The sequence below is a fragment of the Podarcis cretensis genome, assembly GCF_951804945.1.
Source record: "Podarcis cretensis genome assembly, chromosome: 3".
NCBI classification, from domain to species: domain Eukaryota; kingdom Metazoa; phylum Chordata; class Lepidosauria; order Squamata; family Lacertidae; genus Podarcis; species Podarcis cretensis.
In genome coordinates this window covers 117,084,260-117,104,500 of record NC_137172.1, presented here as the reverse complement: position 1 = coordinate 117,104,500, position 20,241 = coordinate 117,084,260, and the positions used below count along the sequence as shown (strand labels likewise).

The 20,241-nt window shown below is 41.2% G+C and overlaps 2 protein-coding genes across 7 annotated transcripts in view; one reads left to right on the top strand and one right to left on the bottom strand.

Annotated features, from left to right (window-relative positions):
* Nucleotides 1–113: 113 nt before the first annotated feature.
* On the bottom strand, nt 114–15,782 carry DNAJC18 (DnaJ heat shock protein family (Hsp40) member C18). 4 transcript variants are annotated; one of them, XM_079970040.1, is made up of 8 exons: nt 15,759–15,782; nt 12,689–12,875; nt 11,010–11,155; nt 8,235–8,420; nt 6,916–7,028; nt 5,687–5,796; nt 3,437–3,609; nt 114–2,950 (listed from the first exon to the last, which is right to left on the bottom strand). In XM_079970040.1, exons 2-8 carry the CDS (start codon nt 12,829–12,831, stop codon nt 2,811–2,813), a joined length of 1,011 nt encoding a protein of 336 aa, XP_079826166.1. In that variant the 5' UTR covers nt 12,832–12,875; nt 15,759–15,782; the 3' UTR covers nt 114–2,810. The 4 variants fall into 4 exon arrangements, with proteins under 4 accessions (XP_079826166.1, XP_079826167.1, XP_079826164.1 ...); XM_079970041.1 differs by lacking the exon at nt 15,759–15,782 and adding an exon at nt 15,381–15,694; XM_079970038.1 differs by lacking the exon at nt 15,759–15,782 and adding an exon at nt 14,249–14,422.
* Nucleotides 15,783–15,949: 167 nt separating this feature from the next.
* ZC3H13 (zinc finger CCCH-type containing 13) overlaps nt 15,950–20,241 on the top strand; it is a 50,367-nt gene continuing 46,075 nt past the window's right edge. For all 3 annotated transcript variants that reach the window (XM_079969619.1, XM_079969618.1, XM_079969617.1), the window contains exon 1: nt 15,950–16,247. The gene's annotated coding sequence lies outside the window, so the exon portion shown is untranslated. The remainder of the gene's footprint in view (nt 16,248–20,241) is intronic.

Sequence of the window (20,241 nt, the reverse complement as noted above, 5' to 3'; positions counted from 1 at the left end):
AGGCACTGGAAAGAAACAGTAGGCATAAGGCCTCTAGCCTGGCTAGTTAGCTGAGCTTATAGGGCTCTATGTGCATCAATTTGAAGATCAATTTGAAATAAAGATCATCTGCATGTAAGTGAGCTTTGATACTCATAATCTTTTATTTCATTTCTTATTTCCATACAACACAGCGGAAGTTGTCGTTTTCATGGCTGAACAATGCAATACATTTGTAAATTACTTGTTTTTGGCTTTTTTTTATTAAAAAAAACAACATACTGAAATTTTTGTTTCCGAAACTAACGGCGAAATCTTCAAACACTGCAATAGTCCTAGTGAAATTGCTCAAGAGCTGAGGCCAAAATAACAGAAAACTGCTGACTTCAAATCCACTAATCACTCCAATAAATTTCCTGATTTCTCACTCAGGACTTAAAGGAAAGCATACCTTATTTACTAGTCATCTGGTGTACAATACACACCTACATGGTTTATGAAAAATGAACTGTACAATCGAGATTCAATGAAGTCATATACAGTTACCATATTGCCATATTTACATTCGGAAAAATTAATCTCACCAAAACCACAACAAATAAATACATAAATAAATAAATAAATAGAAGATTGTGCTCAATGTGAAGTTAAAAAAACAACAATAAACTTTTCAAATACCATGCACATGAAGTACATTTAATTATAAGGGTAAACCAAGTCTTTAACTGATGCTACAATTGACTACAGATTTACTTGTAGCCTAACAGGGACAAACAAATAATACACTCAGTTAAATTTGTATACAATATAAATCAGGCTGTTAGCTTTCTTTCCGTTTGCCAACCAAGTCATTTCTAAAATGTTATTACCGTATATACTCGAGTATAAGCCGACCAGAATATAAGCCGAGGCACCTAATTTTACCAGAAAAAATTGGGAAAACTTATTGACTCGAGTATAAGCTGGTTCTCCACACCACAAACCTGGTGGTGGCAGCAGCGGCGGAGGAAGAACAAGCAGCCCAAAAGGGCTGCTTTCAGCATAAAAAATGTGCTGAAAAAGTCGGCTTATACTTGAGTATATACGGTATTAATAAAGCAGAGGCCTTTTGCAACTCTGGCCAAATTTTGGGGTCATTTGCTACCTAAAAGTATCATTAGCTCCAAAATATAACTTAGAAATATTCCCAGGCACACGTTACCTGGGAATCTGTGCAAGCAAGCACAGCTAGGACAAAACTGTCCCTGGGTGTAAGGTGAATCATTGACATAAAGGGAAGGGATAAACTATATGCCAAAATGTATGCGTATCATTCAACAATCTGGTTTAACTGGAGAACAGTGGAGGCGCCACTTTGTCATAAATGACCGCTACAACCCTAAGCTGTACACATCTACTCAGAAGCCCCACTCAGTTCTGACTTTCAGTGAAGCATATTTCCAGTAGGATTGCAACCTCAACCACAATGTTGGATAAGCACATGCCAGCCATCACCTCCAGATGTTTTGGGTTACAACTCTCATCAGCCCCAGTCATCATGGGCAATGATCAGCGATGTGAGTTGTGGACCAAAACTTCTGGAATGCACTAGGCTTATTTATATCCCTTTAGCAAGTAACCAGAATATTCAAAAGCCCACACTCTTAAAAAATGTTATCCTCTTCAAGTACCGTTTAGCTCATGAGCAAACGAAATTGTTAAGCAGGAACCTCCTGCCAAATTAACGTTTTGTGTTAATAGGCTGTCTACGTCTGTTAAATTAATTCAAATTCCATTAATTAAATTTAATCTCTTTTCACAGGCATTTTAAGTACCAGGACTGAGATCAGATACTTTGACCCCAATAAGAAATAGCTTTCCAGAATAAAGAAAACATGCCTGTATTTTAAAAAAGCTTTACAAATCAAGCAGTTTTTATTTAATAATGCCTCTTAGGAATTCAAACTGTTATTTCAGTAAGGGTATGTCGCAGTGTAGCTACAATCTGCTACAAATCTGAACATGAATATAGGTATTTCTATATAGTGCTGTTGGTGAAGAATGTGTAAAGAAACTCTATAGAACTGTTAATACAGCTGGTGTGATCAATCATTAACTCTTCCACCTCCTGTTACATGAAAGATTCCAAGATCCCAGCATATGAAACTCAGCGGAGTGCAATTGTAGCTGTTCCATGTACAGAGGACATACAAAAATCATAGCGCCCCAAATCTGAATGCCCCAAGGTCACCCTGAAGACCAAAACATGAAGCCCAGGTTTTTCTATTTACTACGAGACTGTTTAAAAATAGGGTTACATCCTTGAGGCTGCCTTCTCTGCAAGCTCTGTTGAAACAGAGTAGATATATATCAAACCCAAATCTTGTCCCTTCTCTGCTGAAAGTGTGATAAACAGCAGCTTCAGAGGAACATGGAAATGACAATGTCAGACGTTCAGGGAGTGATTGATTTGATTTTGTGGGCACTATGTTTACGGCAACACCAGTGAACATGAGGGGGCTGCGTTGCCAGGAAACATCTGCAAGGCCCCCGAATGACAGCAAAGGATGCCGAACGCAATTAAAGACAGTTGCCGAATGCAATTAAATCGCCAAGGAATCATTAACACTGAAACACTACTGGGCCTTGGAACCAAATATACTGTATATGTTACAGCAAGTGTTGCCTCTTGGGGCTCAGTTCATTCAGCTCCATGTACATGAGGATGATGAGGATGAGGATAGTAAGTATTAAGTCTTTACGTTATGCTTTTCCTCTTCATTTAAAAAGGAAAACAGAACCAAGAAGAAATTCCTTGCAATAGCACACATGGCCTGTTAGTGCCGCTCCCTTCATGCCTCTGCCCACTGACGACTCCTTTGTAGTCCTATGAGATTGGAGAGCTTTTCACAGTTCTCAAGTTTCACGGATTCTGCTTTCTGTTTCAGCCGCTCATCTCTGTACAGCTTCGCCAAATTCGATAGCTCAGATTCTAAGAAGAAAGAAAAGGAACAGTCTGGGTAGCAACACGTTTGTCTTTAAAAAAGGTGTTGAAGAGCACTGGGAGAAAAAGATACAACTCAAAAGAGGCTCTGCTCAGCGCTCCCTTTAAATATTTTTTTTCTTGAATCCCCCCTCTAAAAACTAGGTGTGCGTTATGGTCAGGTGTGCCTTATGGAGCGAAAAATACGGTACAACGTAGTGGAATACAGAGAAAACAGAAACTACTGTGGGCTAGTTCAGCAGGACACAGTAGAGAATTTTCCAATGGAACTGTTTCCATTCTATCAGCCAGCTCTAAACTAGCGTGGAGTTTGAGATCTACTTCTCTCCTTGTATCATTATAGATGCTAGCCATTTTTGTGCACCTGACTTTGGCATACCACGAATGCTCTTTGACATTGTCAGAGCTCGTTGTCGAGATTTTAAATCAATACACACACGTGGGGTGCTTAAGAATGAACAAAACACAACCTACTTTGTTGTTTTTCTTTCCTGCAGCTAGTCTGGATATAATCGATATAATCTTTTTCAATGTGTTTTTCAAGCTCTTCAAGCTCTTCGGCGTTATAGTTATGCTCAAAGTTTTTATCAACGTAGTAAGGCACCTGTAGATTCTGTGTTTCTCTAACAATCGTATGCCCAAGATTCCTGAAAGAGGAAGCAAACAATGAAAACATTTTAACCACTTGAAAAAGAAAAGGAAATATGGTTTTGCCATATTAACATTTGTATTTGAAATTGCCTGTCTTCTAAAAATAGAAATGTTCTCAAAGTAAATTGCATATTCTTTCTCTGTGCTGAGAATATGCAATTTTTGCATATCGTTTCATCTGTATGATCCTGTAATTCCTGAAGTCATGTCCAGCTATTATAGAATACACATAGATGCTAATATAATTTTAAAAAAAATTGCAGCTCTTTGAACTGGTCAGTATTATGACCAACTCATTTCTGAAATGTACAGAAGGATCTGAAAAATAAAGCAAACCCGTCAGGATGTGACATTATGTGTGGTATCCGACTAAATTCTCTTAGTGCAAGGATTTCCATTTGTGAAACAGAACATCAAAATCTGCTCTGAGGGGTTGGAGAAATCCCCGGAACAGATTTTGGGAAGGGGAGAGGGTGGGGAAGTTGTGTTCCACAATTAGAAGCCCATGTGCTAACAGAACAACTTGGTTGAATACTGCCAATAAGGAAGACTGAGTGATGTACCGTATTTTTCGCTCTATAGGACGCACTTTTCCCCCTCCAAAAATTAAGGGGAAATGTGTGTGCGTCCTATGGAGCGAATGCAGGCTCCTTGGCTTCAGCGATAGCAATGCGAAGCCTCCAAAGCGCAGAGGGAGCGCTCCCTCCACACTCCGGAGGCTACGCGTTGCTTTCGCTGAAGCCTGGAGAGCGAGAGGGGTCGGTGCGCACTGACCCCTCTCACTTTCCAGGCTTCAGGGATAGCCGCCTGAAGCCTTTGGAGCGCAGTGGGACCTCACGCTGCGCTCCAAAGGCTTCAGGTTCCTTTTGCTGAAGCCGGGAGAGCAAGACTCTCCTGGCTTCAGGAGAGAGAGAGCTGCGCAGCGCCCCTTCAGCGAAGCGGGAGGAGAAATGGAAGGGGCTCCGTTTCTCCTGCTGCTTCGCTGAAGGGGCGCTGAGCAGAGAGGGGGAGAATTTTTTTTCTTGTTCTCCCCCTCTAAAACAAGGTGTGTCCTATGGTCGGGGGCGTCCTATAGAGCGAAAAATACGGTAAATTAAAATGCTTCTTTACACTATTTATTGTTATATCAGCTAAGAATTGTATTGAATGTTGCATGGGCAAAAGGCAGCCACCAAACATAAAATAAAGCTGTATCTTACAGGACTGCAGAGCTGCTGCTGGTGGGAAATCACTTGAAAATAAGGCAGAGGTGTCTTGCAATAGCTAATTGCAAGATTTCTCTGCCCACCTTCGAGCAATTTCCCCTTCCATTGCGGCCCTGTAGGACCGACTCCATCAAGTTTTGCAGACTTCTCCATTCCACTTAAAACTGGGAAGGTGGGTGGGGAGACACAGGGGAAAGATCTGTTTCACAAGCTTGCCTTCTGCTGAAGCAATACTAGACACAACCATAAATATTTATTAAATTCCACCTTTAATGCTAGTTACTTTGTCTAAAATCTAGCACACTAGCTTTTAAAACAGCCAACAGTTTTCCACATGCCTTAGTCTCTATTTTTCCAAGTAATGTCTAACTCACCAGTTGAGACTGAAGCTTTTTTCTACTGGTTTTATTGAAACTTTATTTAAACTGGGCATGAAAATGATGAAGAAACCAAGCGACTATTAACAGGTTTTAAACTATCCTGCGGTAGCAGAATGTTCCAGTTTGCTTCTATCTCAAGTAGTTCTTGACAGTGTGGCTCTCAGAAGTGCATTTAGTATTTATGCAGCTTTCATAAAGTCCTCATTTATAAAAAGGATAATTGATTCTCTGTAAAGTGCTAAAAGGAAATATATAGTTGTTGCATTACAGCTATGACCTATATCTTTATGCTTTGAAGATGGAAATTAATCACCCTGTTTGAAAGGACTGTGCTTGAATATATGGTTGTGGGGCTGCCTTTTCCACAGCAAAAAGCTTTAATCAACTTCCCAATTTAACTGGTATTAATAGATAACAAATCACATGTTAATCTCTATATTGGACAAGTCAATTCTCCCAGAAGAGCAAAGAAAAACATCAGGACTTACGACTTGAAGAAGAGGCTGTAGGGTGGGTTAGTTGCCATCAGTTGAGTTACTATTGACACAACTATTATAATAAAAACTGGCAGTAACTGGATAAATGCAGAGTATGAATTCTGGAAATGAAAACCATCGTTAGTGAAGCATATAAGCAAGGGATGTAAGAAAATCAAAATAATAAGTGTAAAAAGTAGCCTCCAGATAAGGCAGATTAGCTAGCTATTAGTCTTTTAAGCAAAACTGGTTGTGGTTTAAATTAGCCCAAGTAAAGTATTGATGGACACCTATCTATTGATCAAGGCTCTTTAATACAAATAATATGGGAAGGGCAGAGCAGCTTGCTTATTCCTTTGAGGACTATAAAGAAATAACACATGCTTGCTCCTTTTTTAAATTTGATTTTTATATACACAATGCTGCCTTAAATAGGTCATCACAACAACTACCGCCTAAGACTAACTTTTTGTCATGTAAATGTTCCATTTCTACTTAATGCTGAAGACCTTGATGGCTTTATTAAATTAGTGGTGCAAGGATTCTCCTAAATGTGTTCAATTGTTTTTCTTCAATGTAATTCTCTGTGTTTCCTACTTCCTGTAAATACATCCCTGATGGTCAAGGTGGGTTATATCCAGCAGTATCGCTCACCTAACCATTTTCAGCGATTCATTCCCCTTCCTCCTGCAGAACCCACCCCCAAATCTGCTCCAGAGCAAGGAGGAATTTGCAAAATCTCTCACCCCATAGACAAAGCTCCTGCTGCAACAAAGTGCTTTTCACGAACAGAGGTCAATATGCCCACTCCCCAGCTCAATAAATATGCCTTTTGGCTCCCTAACCTCTTCCCATTCTAGAGAATCAAAGTTTACCTTGGCCCTTCACACAACACAATCCTTGCACATTCCCCCACCTAATATTGCACTCCTCAAATGCCCATAAATAAAGTTCACTTTCAGTTTCATCTTTTCTCCGAAGTGTGCCCCATGCTATTAAGTGAAATTTGCATCCACATAGGAACTGGAGTTTCTGTCTCTCTGTTCCTGGCAAAAGCTGTTCGAATTCTTTGCCAGCAAATGTTCTCGAATAGCAACTTACAATTAAGAACTGCAACAATTAAATATCACTTCCTCTTAAATGCCGGGGAAATCGTAAGCAACGCCAGATTCTTTCCTAAGGAAAAGAAACAGGTAGAAGTGTTTTGTGGGTGCTCTTAACAGCTCCCTGCTCCCAAGTACCTGGGGTCTAGTTTCTTCCTCCTCCTCTTCCTCTGTCCAAGTCCTATCATGTCTGTTCCGTGGCTGATAACATGGGGGATCCATGGATGAATTTGAAAACATGTGGATATTTCCTGTTGTTTTTTTAAAAAAAACAATGGGCTTTGTTTACTTATTTAATAGTAATGCATGTCCTATTTAAATAGAAGAGAAGAACAGCTTCTTGCCCTTGTCATAAAAATATTAGTTTCAGAGTGAGATAATTTATTACGGTCAAAAACCAGCTCACATAACATAATAAAAACAGCGTTCATAAAGATAAAATATACAATCGGAGCAGATTGCAGCAATAGCTCATGAGTTAAAATTGAGATATATACATATACCTGTACAACTGAGATTTGGGCTACCATAAAAAAAAAAAAATGACCCTGAGGCGCCCCAAAAGGCAACTTCAGCAGTTCTCTAGTAATCTATTTTATTCTAGAGGATGATCTGTGCCTACAAATCTGGGCGCAGAATCTGGCTACCAGCCATGTCGTCTTATGATCTTGGCCTAAGAGGAGAGAATTAAGTTTAGACTTGTCTGAAAGATCGGCGAGCCTCTTCAGCAAAGGATTAATGGTGTCTCTACAAATCTCAACATAAAAAGGACATCTAAAAAATATATGTTCAGGCGCAAAGTCTCTGTGCGTACGGGACCCTTCTATAGGAGCCTTCCAGAACCGGTGAGGGCAAGGCTGAGTTTCTAGCAAGAGTAAAAGCCCTTCTTGCATTTCTGGATGTGAGGAAATAGAGATATGCTGCTGGAGCGACTACGTATCTCCCGTTTTCAATGATTTTATAATCGGGGACCCTTGTACAGTCCTGTTGTCTCTCTGTGTCCATGATTCTTTGCCTAACCACGGATCTAGCTTGGCCCAGGCCCATAGTTATGAGGGTTTGGGAAGCAAGACTCAGTTTCTGAAGTATTAGTTTCAATTTCCATAAAAGCTAACAACTGTGGTTGTGGAAAAGGCTGTTCTAGATAATCCCAGTTTTGGAAATAAACCAGGTATTATGTCATAAAAGTCTGGTTATCTCTGGTATGTACAAATTTCTCAGAGCTGAAGTAAGAATCTATTTATTAAGAACATATATAGAATCTTCAACAGTAAGACCTGTCTAGGTATTAACTGGACACTTCAAATGACTGCAGTTGCAGAACTTCTGGAATGTCATTGGCAAAGGAGAACAAAAAATGTAGTTACCTGAACTTTTTTTTTGTTACAGGACTTTTATTTACCGGCTGCCTGGAGTTTTGTGAAGCATCGGTTAATAATGGTTTTTGTAGCACTCACCTGTTGGGAAGTTGCCTCCAAAAAACATATTAAATATTTCTTCTGGTGTGATGTCTGCTTCAAACTCTCTGTAATAGTTAAAATGCTTGGGCAGGTTGGTATAACAAGTCTCCTGTTCATCTCCAAATTGATCATATTGTAATCTCTTTTCAGGGTTGCTCAAAACTGCAAAAGCAGTGCCTATTGCTGCAGGATGGAAGAAGAAGAAGAAGAAAATTTTGCATTCTTGTCACCTTTCCTATTGCAATGTCTGCAATCTAGCCTAATGCCCAACTTGCAAAGGACTGCAATGTGCTAAGTGTTTTAGAAACACTTTAACTTATAACTAACTACCTGGGCAAATATCTTTTCATTAAAGTATAAGGAGACAGCCTCAAAAGCCTCATGCGATTGGACATCCCTTTTCTCTCCTGTCTGAGCACACCTGTTTTGCAGAATTGAGGAAACGTCTGCAGCAGTTTGTGGAACCCTTGTTGGGAATCTGAGGTGAGATACCCACGTAGTCGAAATTGCCCCCAGTTCCAGTTGCCACATGAAAGCAGGTAAAAAGGGAAAGGGACCCCTGACCATTAGGTCCAGTCGTGGCCAACTCTGGGGCCACGGCGCTCATCTTGCTTTATTGGCCGAGGGAGCCGGCGTACAGCTTCCGGGTCATGTGGCCAGCATGACTAAGCCGCTTCTGGCGAACCAGAGCAGCGCACGGAAACGCCATTTACCTTCCCACCAGAGTGGTACCTATTAATCTACTTGCACTTTGACGTGCTTTCAAACTGCTAGGTCCAAAATAGTTTACTGCTGTAGAAGACAAGGCTCAGCAAAACATTCTGGATGTGGATACACTGGCGGAGGAATAGGGGGGCAGGGGCAGTGCACTGCCCCCGGCAGTGATCCCAGTGGGGTACCATCGGGGCTGCCCCCCTCCTGCTGGGCACCATGCCCTCACAGGCGGTGCGCCATGTCCCCAGGACGTGTGCCACGCCCCCTATACGCACGCCAGCCCCGCCCCCGCCTGCTCTCCGCCACTGTGTGGATATAAACACAGTTTGCGGGCTTTGGCACTGGCAGATAAAGATACAGACAAGTACAGTGGTACCTTGGGTTAAGAACTTAATTCATTCTGGAGGTCCATTCTTAACCTGAAACTGTTCTTAACCTGAAGCACCACTTTAGCTAATGGGGCCTCCTGCTGCTGCCGTGCCCCCAGAGCACGATTTCTGTTCTCATCCTGAAGCAACGTTCTTAACCCGAGCTACTATTTCTGGGTTAGCGGAGACTGTAACCTGAAGTGTATGTAACCTGAAGCGTATGTAACCCGAGGTACCACTGTATAAAGAATTTCTGTTGTTCCAGCAGTTTGAGACGTAACACAGACTCGGACTAATCAAAAGACTAACTCACTTCACAACCCAGCGTGAAATACAGCACAAGAACTTGGACCTAATGAGTTGGTGTGCCTTAATCATTCATATAAATAGCACTGGGCCATTGTCATAGCAATTGGCTTGGCTGACCCTGCATTGGTTGGCTTATCTCACCCCTTAACCCCTTCCTCCATGTCTAGTTTCTCCAACAACTCTCTGGAGCGAACTTAGGGGGAACAGGAATGGAAGACTAGAAGAGAACATCCACTCTGGCAGTGTAGAATGTCAACCAGAACATACTAGTATGAAGCAATCAGAAATAGGAGCTGGCGTGCCTTAATTGCTCTCCTGCAGAGTCCTCAGAAATTAGTAAGATGGTATGTATTTTAGAAAATGATCCTTTATCTGAGTTCTTATTTCCCCTTGTTTATTATCTCATTAATTAAAACTGCAAGATCATAACCATAGGATTTGCTACAAGGCTTCAGAAGATTATAGCCAAATACATTTCAATTAATTAGATGGGATTTATATTGAAAGAAAATGTATAGCTTATTATAGGCAGGATCTTGTCGGTGGAAGAAGATTGGAAAAAATTTAAAGTTTATTTACAGAAATATTGTAAAATTAAGGAATGTTAGAAGGAGGCTGGAATGAAGTTATGTGGCTTTAGCAGAAATATTATAAAGGACTAAGTAAAAATAGACTGTTAATGGATGAAAGGAGGAAAGGTAAAGTTACATTATATTAAGATAAATTATAGGATAAAAATTGGGAAGGATGGAAAGGATTTGTTGAAATAGCTAATCGAACTAGAATACAAAAAAGGGAGGTGTGAGGAGGTCAAGGAAACAAGCAAATGAAAGATAAGTTATGGGAAGGTTTGTTTTGTCTTTTGTTTTGTTTTTAAATTGTTTTTACTTTTCTATTTTTCTGTTTTTTACAAGTTTGTGTTTAACTTGGTGTGTTTTCTTTTTCATTTTGTAACCTTTAAAACTTTAATAAATATTATTTAAAATATATATATATTATAGGCAGGATCTTAAGTATAACTGATTATGTAAAAGAATGGAATATTTCTTTGCAATATTCTTCAATGCAGAAAAAGCATTTGATAGGCTTAAGCAGAAATCCTTGTTGAAATAATATCTGCTTTTACCTCTGACAATGAATTTATCATATGAATCACCTAAAGCAAGTAGGGTTGGGAAAAGTTTTCCTTTGGACATATCTATTATATGCAGAGGAACAAATCAAACATGTCTACGATCTTTACGGTTTGCTGTTTCAATAGAACCTTTTGTACTAAATATTAGCAAACTAAAAAAAAATGCAACACCTACTAATAGATAACTGTCATTATTAACATAATCCATATGCCAATTGTGCAGCTTTATTGTGGTGATCTACAAACCTTTAAATGCCTCTGTTGCTCCTGGTGCACAGTTCTTGTCTGGATGAAATTTCAGGGCAAGTTTTCGGTATGCTTTTTTCAATTCTTCGTCTTTGGCATCTCTCCCAACCCCTAGAATCTCATAGTAATTCTTACTGTTCTTTATTCTACAAAAGAAGCACAACCCTTTACACACAGATCTTTCCTCATAGCACTTACAGAAAGCTTCTTACTAGATTAAGGTTACCAGACGTCCCCGTTTCCTGGGGGAAGTCCCCAGATTTACAGCTTTCTCAGCATTCACATGTATGTAGCGAACAATAAGTGCCCCCGGATTCATTGAAAAAAATCTGGTAACCTTATACTAGATACCCAAACACTGTAAAGAAAAGTAGAAGCAGATGCATGTTTCAGATTTCTGCATCAATGGAGAAGCTATTTCAATAGCCTTTTCTATTGGAATAGTTATACTTTACTATGAATCTGTTTCACTGATGCTGAGTCCACCAGTCTTTATTTGGCACCAGAAATAGCCAAAGTTAAGTCTGATGTGTATGGAATGTCTTATTTAGATCAGCAGCTGCCTATATGGCACCTGTGGGTACCACATCATAGCGTCCACTGTTACAATTCCTAGCTAAATGATAGCCAGGTGGCAGTTTGGTGGAAGAATGCATACCCACCACTTCATCTAGGAAGAAAGCACATGGGCAAGCATTTGATCAACTATCACAACACACTGTGATAGTGCCTGTATGGCTAATGAGATAAGTAAGTAACAAACTAATTTGTTGTTGGTTTCAAAGGCAGTAAAGCAACCTATAAAAGGTAAAGGTAAAGGTACCCCTGCCCGTACGGGCCAGTCTTGACAGACTCTAGGGTTGTGCGCTCATCTCACTCTAGAGGCCGGGAGCCAGCGCTGTCCGCAGACACTTCCGGGTCACGTGGCCAGCGTGACAAGCTGCATCTGGCGAGCCAGCGCAGCACACGGAAACGCTGTTTACCTTCCCGCTGGTAAGCGGTCCCTATTTATCTACTTGCACCCGGGGGTGCTTTCGAACTGCTAGGTTGGCAGGTGCTGGGACCGAACGATGAGAGCGCACCCCGCCGCGGGGATTCGAACCGCCGACCATGCGATCGGCAATGCAACCTATAGCACAAATCTAACATCAAAGTAAACAAGCTTAAGTCTCAGTGTATTCGGGGTAGGAAGTGTGCCTAGGTTGCAATCCTATGCATAGTTATCTTGGAATAAGACTTACTTAATGGCGGAAAAAACCATTCAGTCTGAATTATAAGAAAACTATCCTAATTTGCACCTCCCAGGTTTATGTACAGACAGCAATGTGTCCTTCAAATTTCACATTTCTTTGAATTTTATGATGAGGTTTTTGACTCAAAGAAGTACCAAAATGCGTAAAGGAATACATTTAAAAATGCAGATGTATTGGATAAAATACATATTTACATCATTTTTGTATAAGGTTTTTTTTAAAAAAAATATGGGTTGGTGCAAGAATGGGATGGAACAGACTTGTCCAGCAAAATACTAGAATTAAAATAGTCTCCTTTTAAAAAAAACCTATTAGCAGTTTCTCATATTAAATCTGGCTTCTGTGGATCAGCTAAATTGATTTACCCATTAACTAGATGGACAGGCTGTGAGCCTAGTATTCTAGGCAGAAGGGTTTTGTATTTACCTTTGTACCCCAAGTAGCTGTTCTTTTGTGTAGGTCATGCTACCTTCCCCAGACGCTGACTGACTCCTGCCACTGTCACAGAGATGTTCCTTTTTTATCCTCTTACAGTCACTACACCCACAGTAATCAAAGTTGTCTCTCATTTCCTCCGATGTACATGCATTTCTTCTGAGCTCGTCAATCAATGCTGCAAAGAAAGACAGTTAATTCTCCTCAAATGCTACTACACAGTAAGTGAAGGTGGATGTTAAAGAGTCCCAGCCCCATGGCAAATGCAGAATGTGAAAACTTTGCAAAGATGCTTAAGTGCGGTCCCTGTTCTGCAGGAGCTGAAGACCAGAAAAGCATTAAGAATTTACCGCACAGTATAGTTAACTTGCAGCACAATGGTATACATATCTGCTCAGAAGTTTAAGTCTCCTTGTGTTTAATGGAGTTTGCTCCCAGGCAAGTGCATACAGGCTTGCAGACTAGATTTGGGTTTAGGGTTGGAATTGGGTGGCCATTTATTTTTGGGTCTTCCATTCCACCTGCATAGAACACAAAGCATATGGTGCCTCTTTTGAGGGTAAGTTGGAGGGCCGAATTCACATAAAGTGAACCGAAAATCCTGTTGGCTCCTCTGGGGAATAAAGAACAAAAGTTCTGTCTGTGGTGCTTGGCCCACAATGGCTCTTTCAACATACACAAGTCGCCGCCATGATGTATTTTATGCCACCGATGTATTTTATATGAGTTTGTGGTATACAAATAGAAATGAAATACTGTAATAATAGTAAGTGTGGGACTTCATGATTTAAAGCGGTAAACTAAGGCAACATGTTTGCAATCTGCACAATGGCATAGGATGTTGACACAGAATGGTAAACAAAATGGTATGCCACTAAAATCCAGTTTTCACTCCACTAGTTTCTTCCTTTATGCTTTCCTTAGTTGGCCTTGAAACCCCCAAACTGAAGATAACTTCAATTCTCACACCCCATCTCCGCATCTATTCTTCCTGTTGCCCCCTTCGGCCCTATAGTCTACCCTTCACTCCAGCCCTCAATGATCTCAGAACCACCAAATGGGGAGCTGTGTTAATCTACTGGGGAAAAAACAAGGGAAAGTCACCTTAATACAGAATAAAAACAAATCGTAGCGGTGTGATGCAGCAGATACGCATGTTAAGCACACAGGCACACACACACACGGGCAGGGAAAGATACTGCAAGGAGTGGGGAACATTTTTGTGTGCAAAGCTCAAGAAGCACCCAAGCCTTTGTTTTATATGCAATTAAGCTGGGCACAGAAATGCCCCAGACCTACTGGACCTCTTCCAGCATTTTCCTCTTCCTCCCTACCAACTAAGGATGGCGATTCATGCATTTGAGGGATGCATCTGGAGAGAGCTTCTGCCACGCAAAAGGAAGCAACCCCTCGCGCTGGTCAGCCCTTTTAAAAAGGCTTTCTTTGCGGAGGCGATCTGAGATCCCACGCCCCATATGCCGATCTCCCACCTTAAGGCCGATTCTCAGCCTGAATCTCAGCCTGGCACCACCAGCTTGAAGGGTTCGTTACCTTCAGCCCAGCGCTCCCCAGGGCTCAGCACTGCCATTTTCCAGCTGGTGGAGAGGGAGGACCGGAGGGACGACCCCGGAAAGATCACGTGGCGCAGGATCCGCACCGCAGGGCAACCTGGGTGTTGTAGTCCTCGCGTATGAATGGAGGCCTTACAACCCGCCACCCCCCTCCAATAAACCCGTCCTCCTCGCCAGGAGAAATTTACACCACGGGGATTTTTTGAAAAAAATATTTATATAATGTATCTTAACGTATAATGTATCTTTATATATATATATATATATATATATATATATATATATATATATAATTTTTATTTTTTATTTATTTTATTTATTTTATTTTATATAAAATACGCACACACATATATATATATCTTTAATGTATTATATATATATATATATATATATATATATATATATATACACACACACACACACACATATATATATCTATATCTATAATGTATCTTAACGTATAATGTATCTTTATATATATATATATATATATAAATATATAAATATATATATATATATATATATATATATATATATAATTTTTATTTTTTATTTATTTTATTTATTTTATTTTATATAAAATACACACACACATATATATATATCTTTAATGTATCATATATATATATATTCACACATATATATCTATATCTATAATGTATCTTAACGTATAATGTATCTATCTATCTATCTATCTATATATATATATATATAATTTTTATTTTTTATTTATTTTATTTAATTTTATATAAAATACACACACACACATATATATATCTTTAATGTATCATATATATATATATATATATATATATATAAAATTTTTATTTTTTATTTATTTTATTTATTTTATTTTATATAATATACACACACATATATATATATCTTTAATGTATCATATATATATATATATATATATATATATATAATTTTTATTTTTTATTTATTTTATTTATTTTATTTTATATAAAATACACACACACATATATATATCTTTAATGTATCATATATATATATATATATATATATATACACACACACACATATATATATCTATATCTATAATGTATCTTAATGTATAATGTATCTTAAGATACATAATGTATCTTAACGCGGATTTCTTCTAGGAAATCGCCATTGCAAAGCCTAACTGGCGCTTCGGAGGCTTTTCGCCACAGAGGCTTCCGCGGGCCAGAGCGACGCACCTCTCGCCGTTCCCTAGAGCGCCGCGACTTCCGATCGAATACCGGAAGCTGAGGCTGTGTGAACCATAGAGAGGAACGAGTTTGGGTTGGCTACGACTCCCGTATATTCCACATAGACGAGGCCTGGAGTCATCCAGAGGGCAGAGAAGACCCTCACGGGCGTGAAGCTGAAGTGTTTTCGGTTTTTAAAGAAAACAACGGAAAGCAGTCCTTCACCGTTATGACGCTGAGGAACCTGTTCCTCTCGCTTATCCCCCGACTTCTTTTATTTGCTGCGCAAATCACCTCACGACCTAACGTGATAATAAACGAAAAGCCTATATAATGCACCTTCCGGTTAGGCTCTCCGTCTGAGGGAAACGGCGGCGGAGGGAGGGGTTTCCGTTTCCGGTATCCATTGCGGCAGAAGCGAGGCCCCGCGAGAGGAGGAGGAGGAGCGGCCGTGGCTGGTCGCGCAGGCGCAGTGGGAAACGAATCCGTTGGGGGGGGGGAGGGCGGCAGTGGGCTTCCTGCGCTGTGGTGATTTTTTCTCCCCCTCAGGCGAAGAAGGCCGTGAAGGGGAAGAGGGCGTCGTCGCCGCCGCCGTCGTGGTGCTGCTGCTGCTGCTGAAGCGGCGGCTGCCGGAGCAAGGCCTGCTCCCCGCTTTCCTCCCCGTGTGGCGCGGCTCTTAGGCCCGGGAGGACGGACTCCCCCCTCGCCCTCTCCCCCCCTCTCCGCCCTGGGCGGCGGCGGCGGCGGCGGGGAGGAGGAGCAGGTCGGGGGCGGAGGAAGCAGGTGAGTCGTTTGGGCCGTGGGGGGGGGAGGGGAGGGCCAGTTATTTCACCCACATTTTTATATTTTGTAGGCCTGAGGTAGGGACGCAGGTGGCGCTGTGGGTTAAAGCCTCAGCGCCAAGGACTTGCCGATCGAAAGGTCGGCGGTTCGAATCCCTGCGGCGGGGTGCGCTCCCGCTGCTCGGTCCCAGCGCCTGCCCACATAGCAGTTCAAAAGCACCTCCGGGTGCAAGTAGATAAATAGGGACCGCTTACCAGCGGGAAGGTAAACGGCGTTTCCGTGTGCGGCTCTGGCTCTGGCCAGAGCAGCGATGTCACGCTGGCCACGTGACCCAGAAGTGTCTCCGGACAGCGCTGGCCCCTGGCCTCTTAAGTGAGATGGGCGCACAACCCCAGAGTCTGTCAAGACTGGCCCGTACGGGCAGGGGTACCTTTACCTTTACCTTTTTTAGGCCTGAGGTAACTCAGTTGGTAGAGCAGGAGACTCTTAATCTCGAGGGTTCGAGACCCATATGGGGCAAAAGGTTCCTGGCTGGTCCCTTCCAGTAATCCTCCCCACCCAGCAGTTATCCCGTCCACTTCTATTTACAGTGGTACCTCGGGTTACTGATGCTTCAGGTTACGCGATTCTGGGTTGTGCGCCACACCAAACCCAGAAGTACCAGAATAGTTGAAAATTGATCTGAAAAGAGAAGAAAAATTGGAGACATAATAGGCTGAAAACATAGAATTATAAATGAGATCTGAAAGAGGGTAAGGATTGTGTAAAAGGGAACACAAAAAAGGGAGATGTGAGGAAGTCAAGAAAGAGGGTTATAGAATTATGAAGTTAAAAAATGGGTTTTTTTTCCTGCTTTTTTCTTATCTTTTTTATGCTTCTATGGTCAGTTTTCTTTTTTTCCCTCTTTTGATGTATTTTCTTTTGTTGTATGTCTGCTTTACTTTTTATTATCTATGTATCTTTTTTGTAAAATCTTAATAAATATTTTTTAAAAAAACAAAAAACAGAAGTACCGGAACGGGTTGCTTCCAGGTTTTGGCGCTCGCGCATGCGTAGTATCGCACTTTGCGCATGCGCAGAAGTGCCAAATCGTGACCCGTGCGCACGCAGATGCAGCACTGCAGGTTGCCAACAGTGTGGGTTGTGAGTGTGCTTCCCGCACGGATCATGTTCGCAGCCCGAGGTTCCACTGTACGGTGGTACCTCGGGATGTGAACGGGATCCGTTCTGGAGCCCCGTTCGCATCCTGAACAGAATGTAAGATGCGCGTGCATGGCGTCCTTTTGACCCTCTGCACATGCGCAAGTGGCAAAACCCGAAAGTAATGCACTCCATTACTTCCGGGTCGCCGCGGAGCGCAACCCTAAAATACTTATCCTGAAGCATATGTATCCCAAGGTATGACTGTATTCACTTATTTTAGCCAATTTTACACACCCCGCCTTGGGGAGGCAGCAAGCAGGATTTGAAATTCCCCAGGCACATTTTGCACCTTGCGACCAAGTGAAGATGCCTGTGGGTGCCAGGATCGCACCTGGTGTCTTCCCCTGTCTGGAGGTGTCGGGTGCCTGGGGATCCTTGGATCTTGACTGTTTTCACACACTTAGCAACACATCCTGTAGAATACTGTTTGACCTGCACAATCAATGAATTTCAGGAACCAAAAAGTCATATGGAAAAATACGACTTTCGGGCCATCTGGCCTCCCAAGTAACAACTAGGCTTCCCATTTTGGCGACTGTAACCCTGGCTTAAGGAGTCATTTGGCATCCAGTCTAAATATCTGAGTTTCTAACACTGGTGGCAAAGGACCAGTATAGGATCTTGCTGTGAGTTGACAAGGAAATAGCAGCCAAGTGAGGTGACAAGTAATGCTGACTCCTCCTCAGCATGAGGACAGGGGCTATTTTGACCTTGAATAAGCCCACAGGACAAGTGGTGAAGATGGAAGCAAAAGACAAGAGTGGGAAAGAAGTCTTGGGTGTTAATTGAGAAGCAGGTGACTGCTGTGACTGACACTGCTGTGAAAATTGCAGCATATATGGGTGTTTGCAGGAAACTAATGATCAGCTGAAGTTCTAGCAATGGAAAAAGGAGGGACAAGCTTGAAAATCACTTTCAATACTATTGTACGTTAAAGTACATTAAGAAATCTTTTGTTGCCATAAGTGTAGTATGAGATAGTATTGGGAGTGGTCTGTGCAGGCTACAGTGGTTATGAAAGCACTTATGTTCTGAACATTTCATCCAGAATGCCACAAGTTGTTGAGAGATGGGATATAAACCCCTAAATTAAATAACTTCTCTAAAGCCCTCACACCATGAATGTGCAGAGTTTATTCAGTTGTGCTCTAGAATTTGCTACCCTGCATCACATGGTGCTTAGTGATGGGTATATGTTTGTTTTTGCAAATATATTGGGTGGGAATTAAGATAAACTTGTACTCTGAATCTGGTGATGGGCAGGCAGGTAAAAAACTGTGGAAAACTGAAGTAGATCTTTGAACCAGAGGCATGGGTTCCTTTGCCTCCCTGAACCCAAGAAACCTGCTGGATTCAAGGGGTTCTTCTGTGCAGCATTGCATCTCTGACAGTGGCCAGCTAGGCCACAGAATATGAAGGAAACAGTTTTCCTCATTTAAATTTGCACTCTGTGATCTGTTTTCATAGATTTATGGCACAGCATTATTTAGAAGAGGGTTAGAATAGCAGGGGTGTGGAACCTCTGGCCTGTGCGCCAGTCTTGGCCCACCATTCTCCTTCCACCACACTCCAAGGGTCTACTTTGACAGGCAGGTGAGACTGCCCACCTATCAGGCACATTCTGTCAGGTGGTGGTCATGCCCTCTTGTGAAAGTTGCCCCACAGGGCTGTGGGGAGGTAAAAATCTGGCACTCTGAGCCAAAAGATTCCGTGCTCCAAAATATATACCATCAGTTTCAGCATTGAATCCATAGATGTTCGTTGGAACATGTTAGCAGGACATTAATTGATCTAAACCAAATGAACTTGAAAGGAAGCCCCACTGTTTTCAGTGGGACTTTTTTCAGAGTATGCATGTTTGGGAAAACACATGATGCTGTTTTCATGAAAAGGTTTATCTACCACTATTCTTCCACCATAGCTATAGTGGCATTCATCTCCTCTGAGTAAAGATATATTGCTAGGACTACTAAATCAGTTCTGACATATTTTCAAGTCGGCGTACACAGAACTGCAACATTAGTTTTGTGGTAAAATAGTATTTATTTTTAGCTTTGTAGACTAAGCAGTGGTAAAAAGTTAAATGTAATGTTTGCTCGTTACCCTCTGATTTCCTTGTATTTGAATGCCCATATTCAAAGGAGGATAGCAGGGATTCCATGCCTTTTAGTATTTATATAGAAAATGAAATTTTGTCAGATATAATGTTTTTTATTTTGGTGTGGGAAGCTGAAATTCCCTGCTTTCTTTCAATCTGATTACTTTATCAGAAAGATTTAGAACTGTGCAGCACAAGCCAGTGCATGTTTACTCGAAATCAAATCTCACTGTGCTAAGTGACGTTTACTCCAGGTAAGTGTATGGAACTGCAATTTTGTGTATGCTTACTTAGAAGTCCCACTTAGTTCAGTGAGACTTACTTCTCGGTAAGTATGTAAAATTGCAGTCTTAAGTCATTTGACTCTATTCAGAGAGTGCTTTATTCAGTTGGTGCATGTTCTACACCAACTCCCTTTCTTAACTTGCTGCTATTCTACCATCCAATTTTACTAAAAACCCATACTCAGTCCTACTGAAATTTGGATATAAAGTTAACAATGTTTCTTTTTATAAGATGTTGCTGTGGATCATAGTTCTGACTTTGGTAACAAGCAAATACAAATGGTTTGCCCCAATATAATAATAATAAGGAAAACTCCTTATTACAATGCATCTTGCTGGCAGTCTTTTATTTCAAAAGAGCTAAGTTCAATAGTTACCCTTAAAACATCCATAGAAAACCACAAACAGG

What these genes read in the sequence shown, in the direction of transcription:
- DNAJC18 (XM_079970038.1), bottom strand. Translation starts at nt 14,285, where the DNA reads ATGGCAGTGCTGAGCCCTGGGGAGCGCTGGGCTGAAG. An exon ending in TGGGGAGCGCTGGGCTGAAG is followed by an intron (nt 12,876 to 14,248) that starts GTAACGAACCCT and finishes CTTTCTTTGCAG; the next exon opens with CATTGATTGACGAGCTCAGA. An exon ending in AGCAACAGAGGCATTTAAAG is followed by an intron (nt 8,421 to 11,009) that starts GTTTGTAGATCA and finishes TCCATCCTGCAG; the next exon opens with CAATAGGCACTGCTTTTGCA.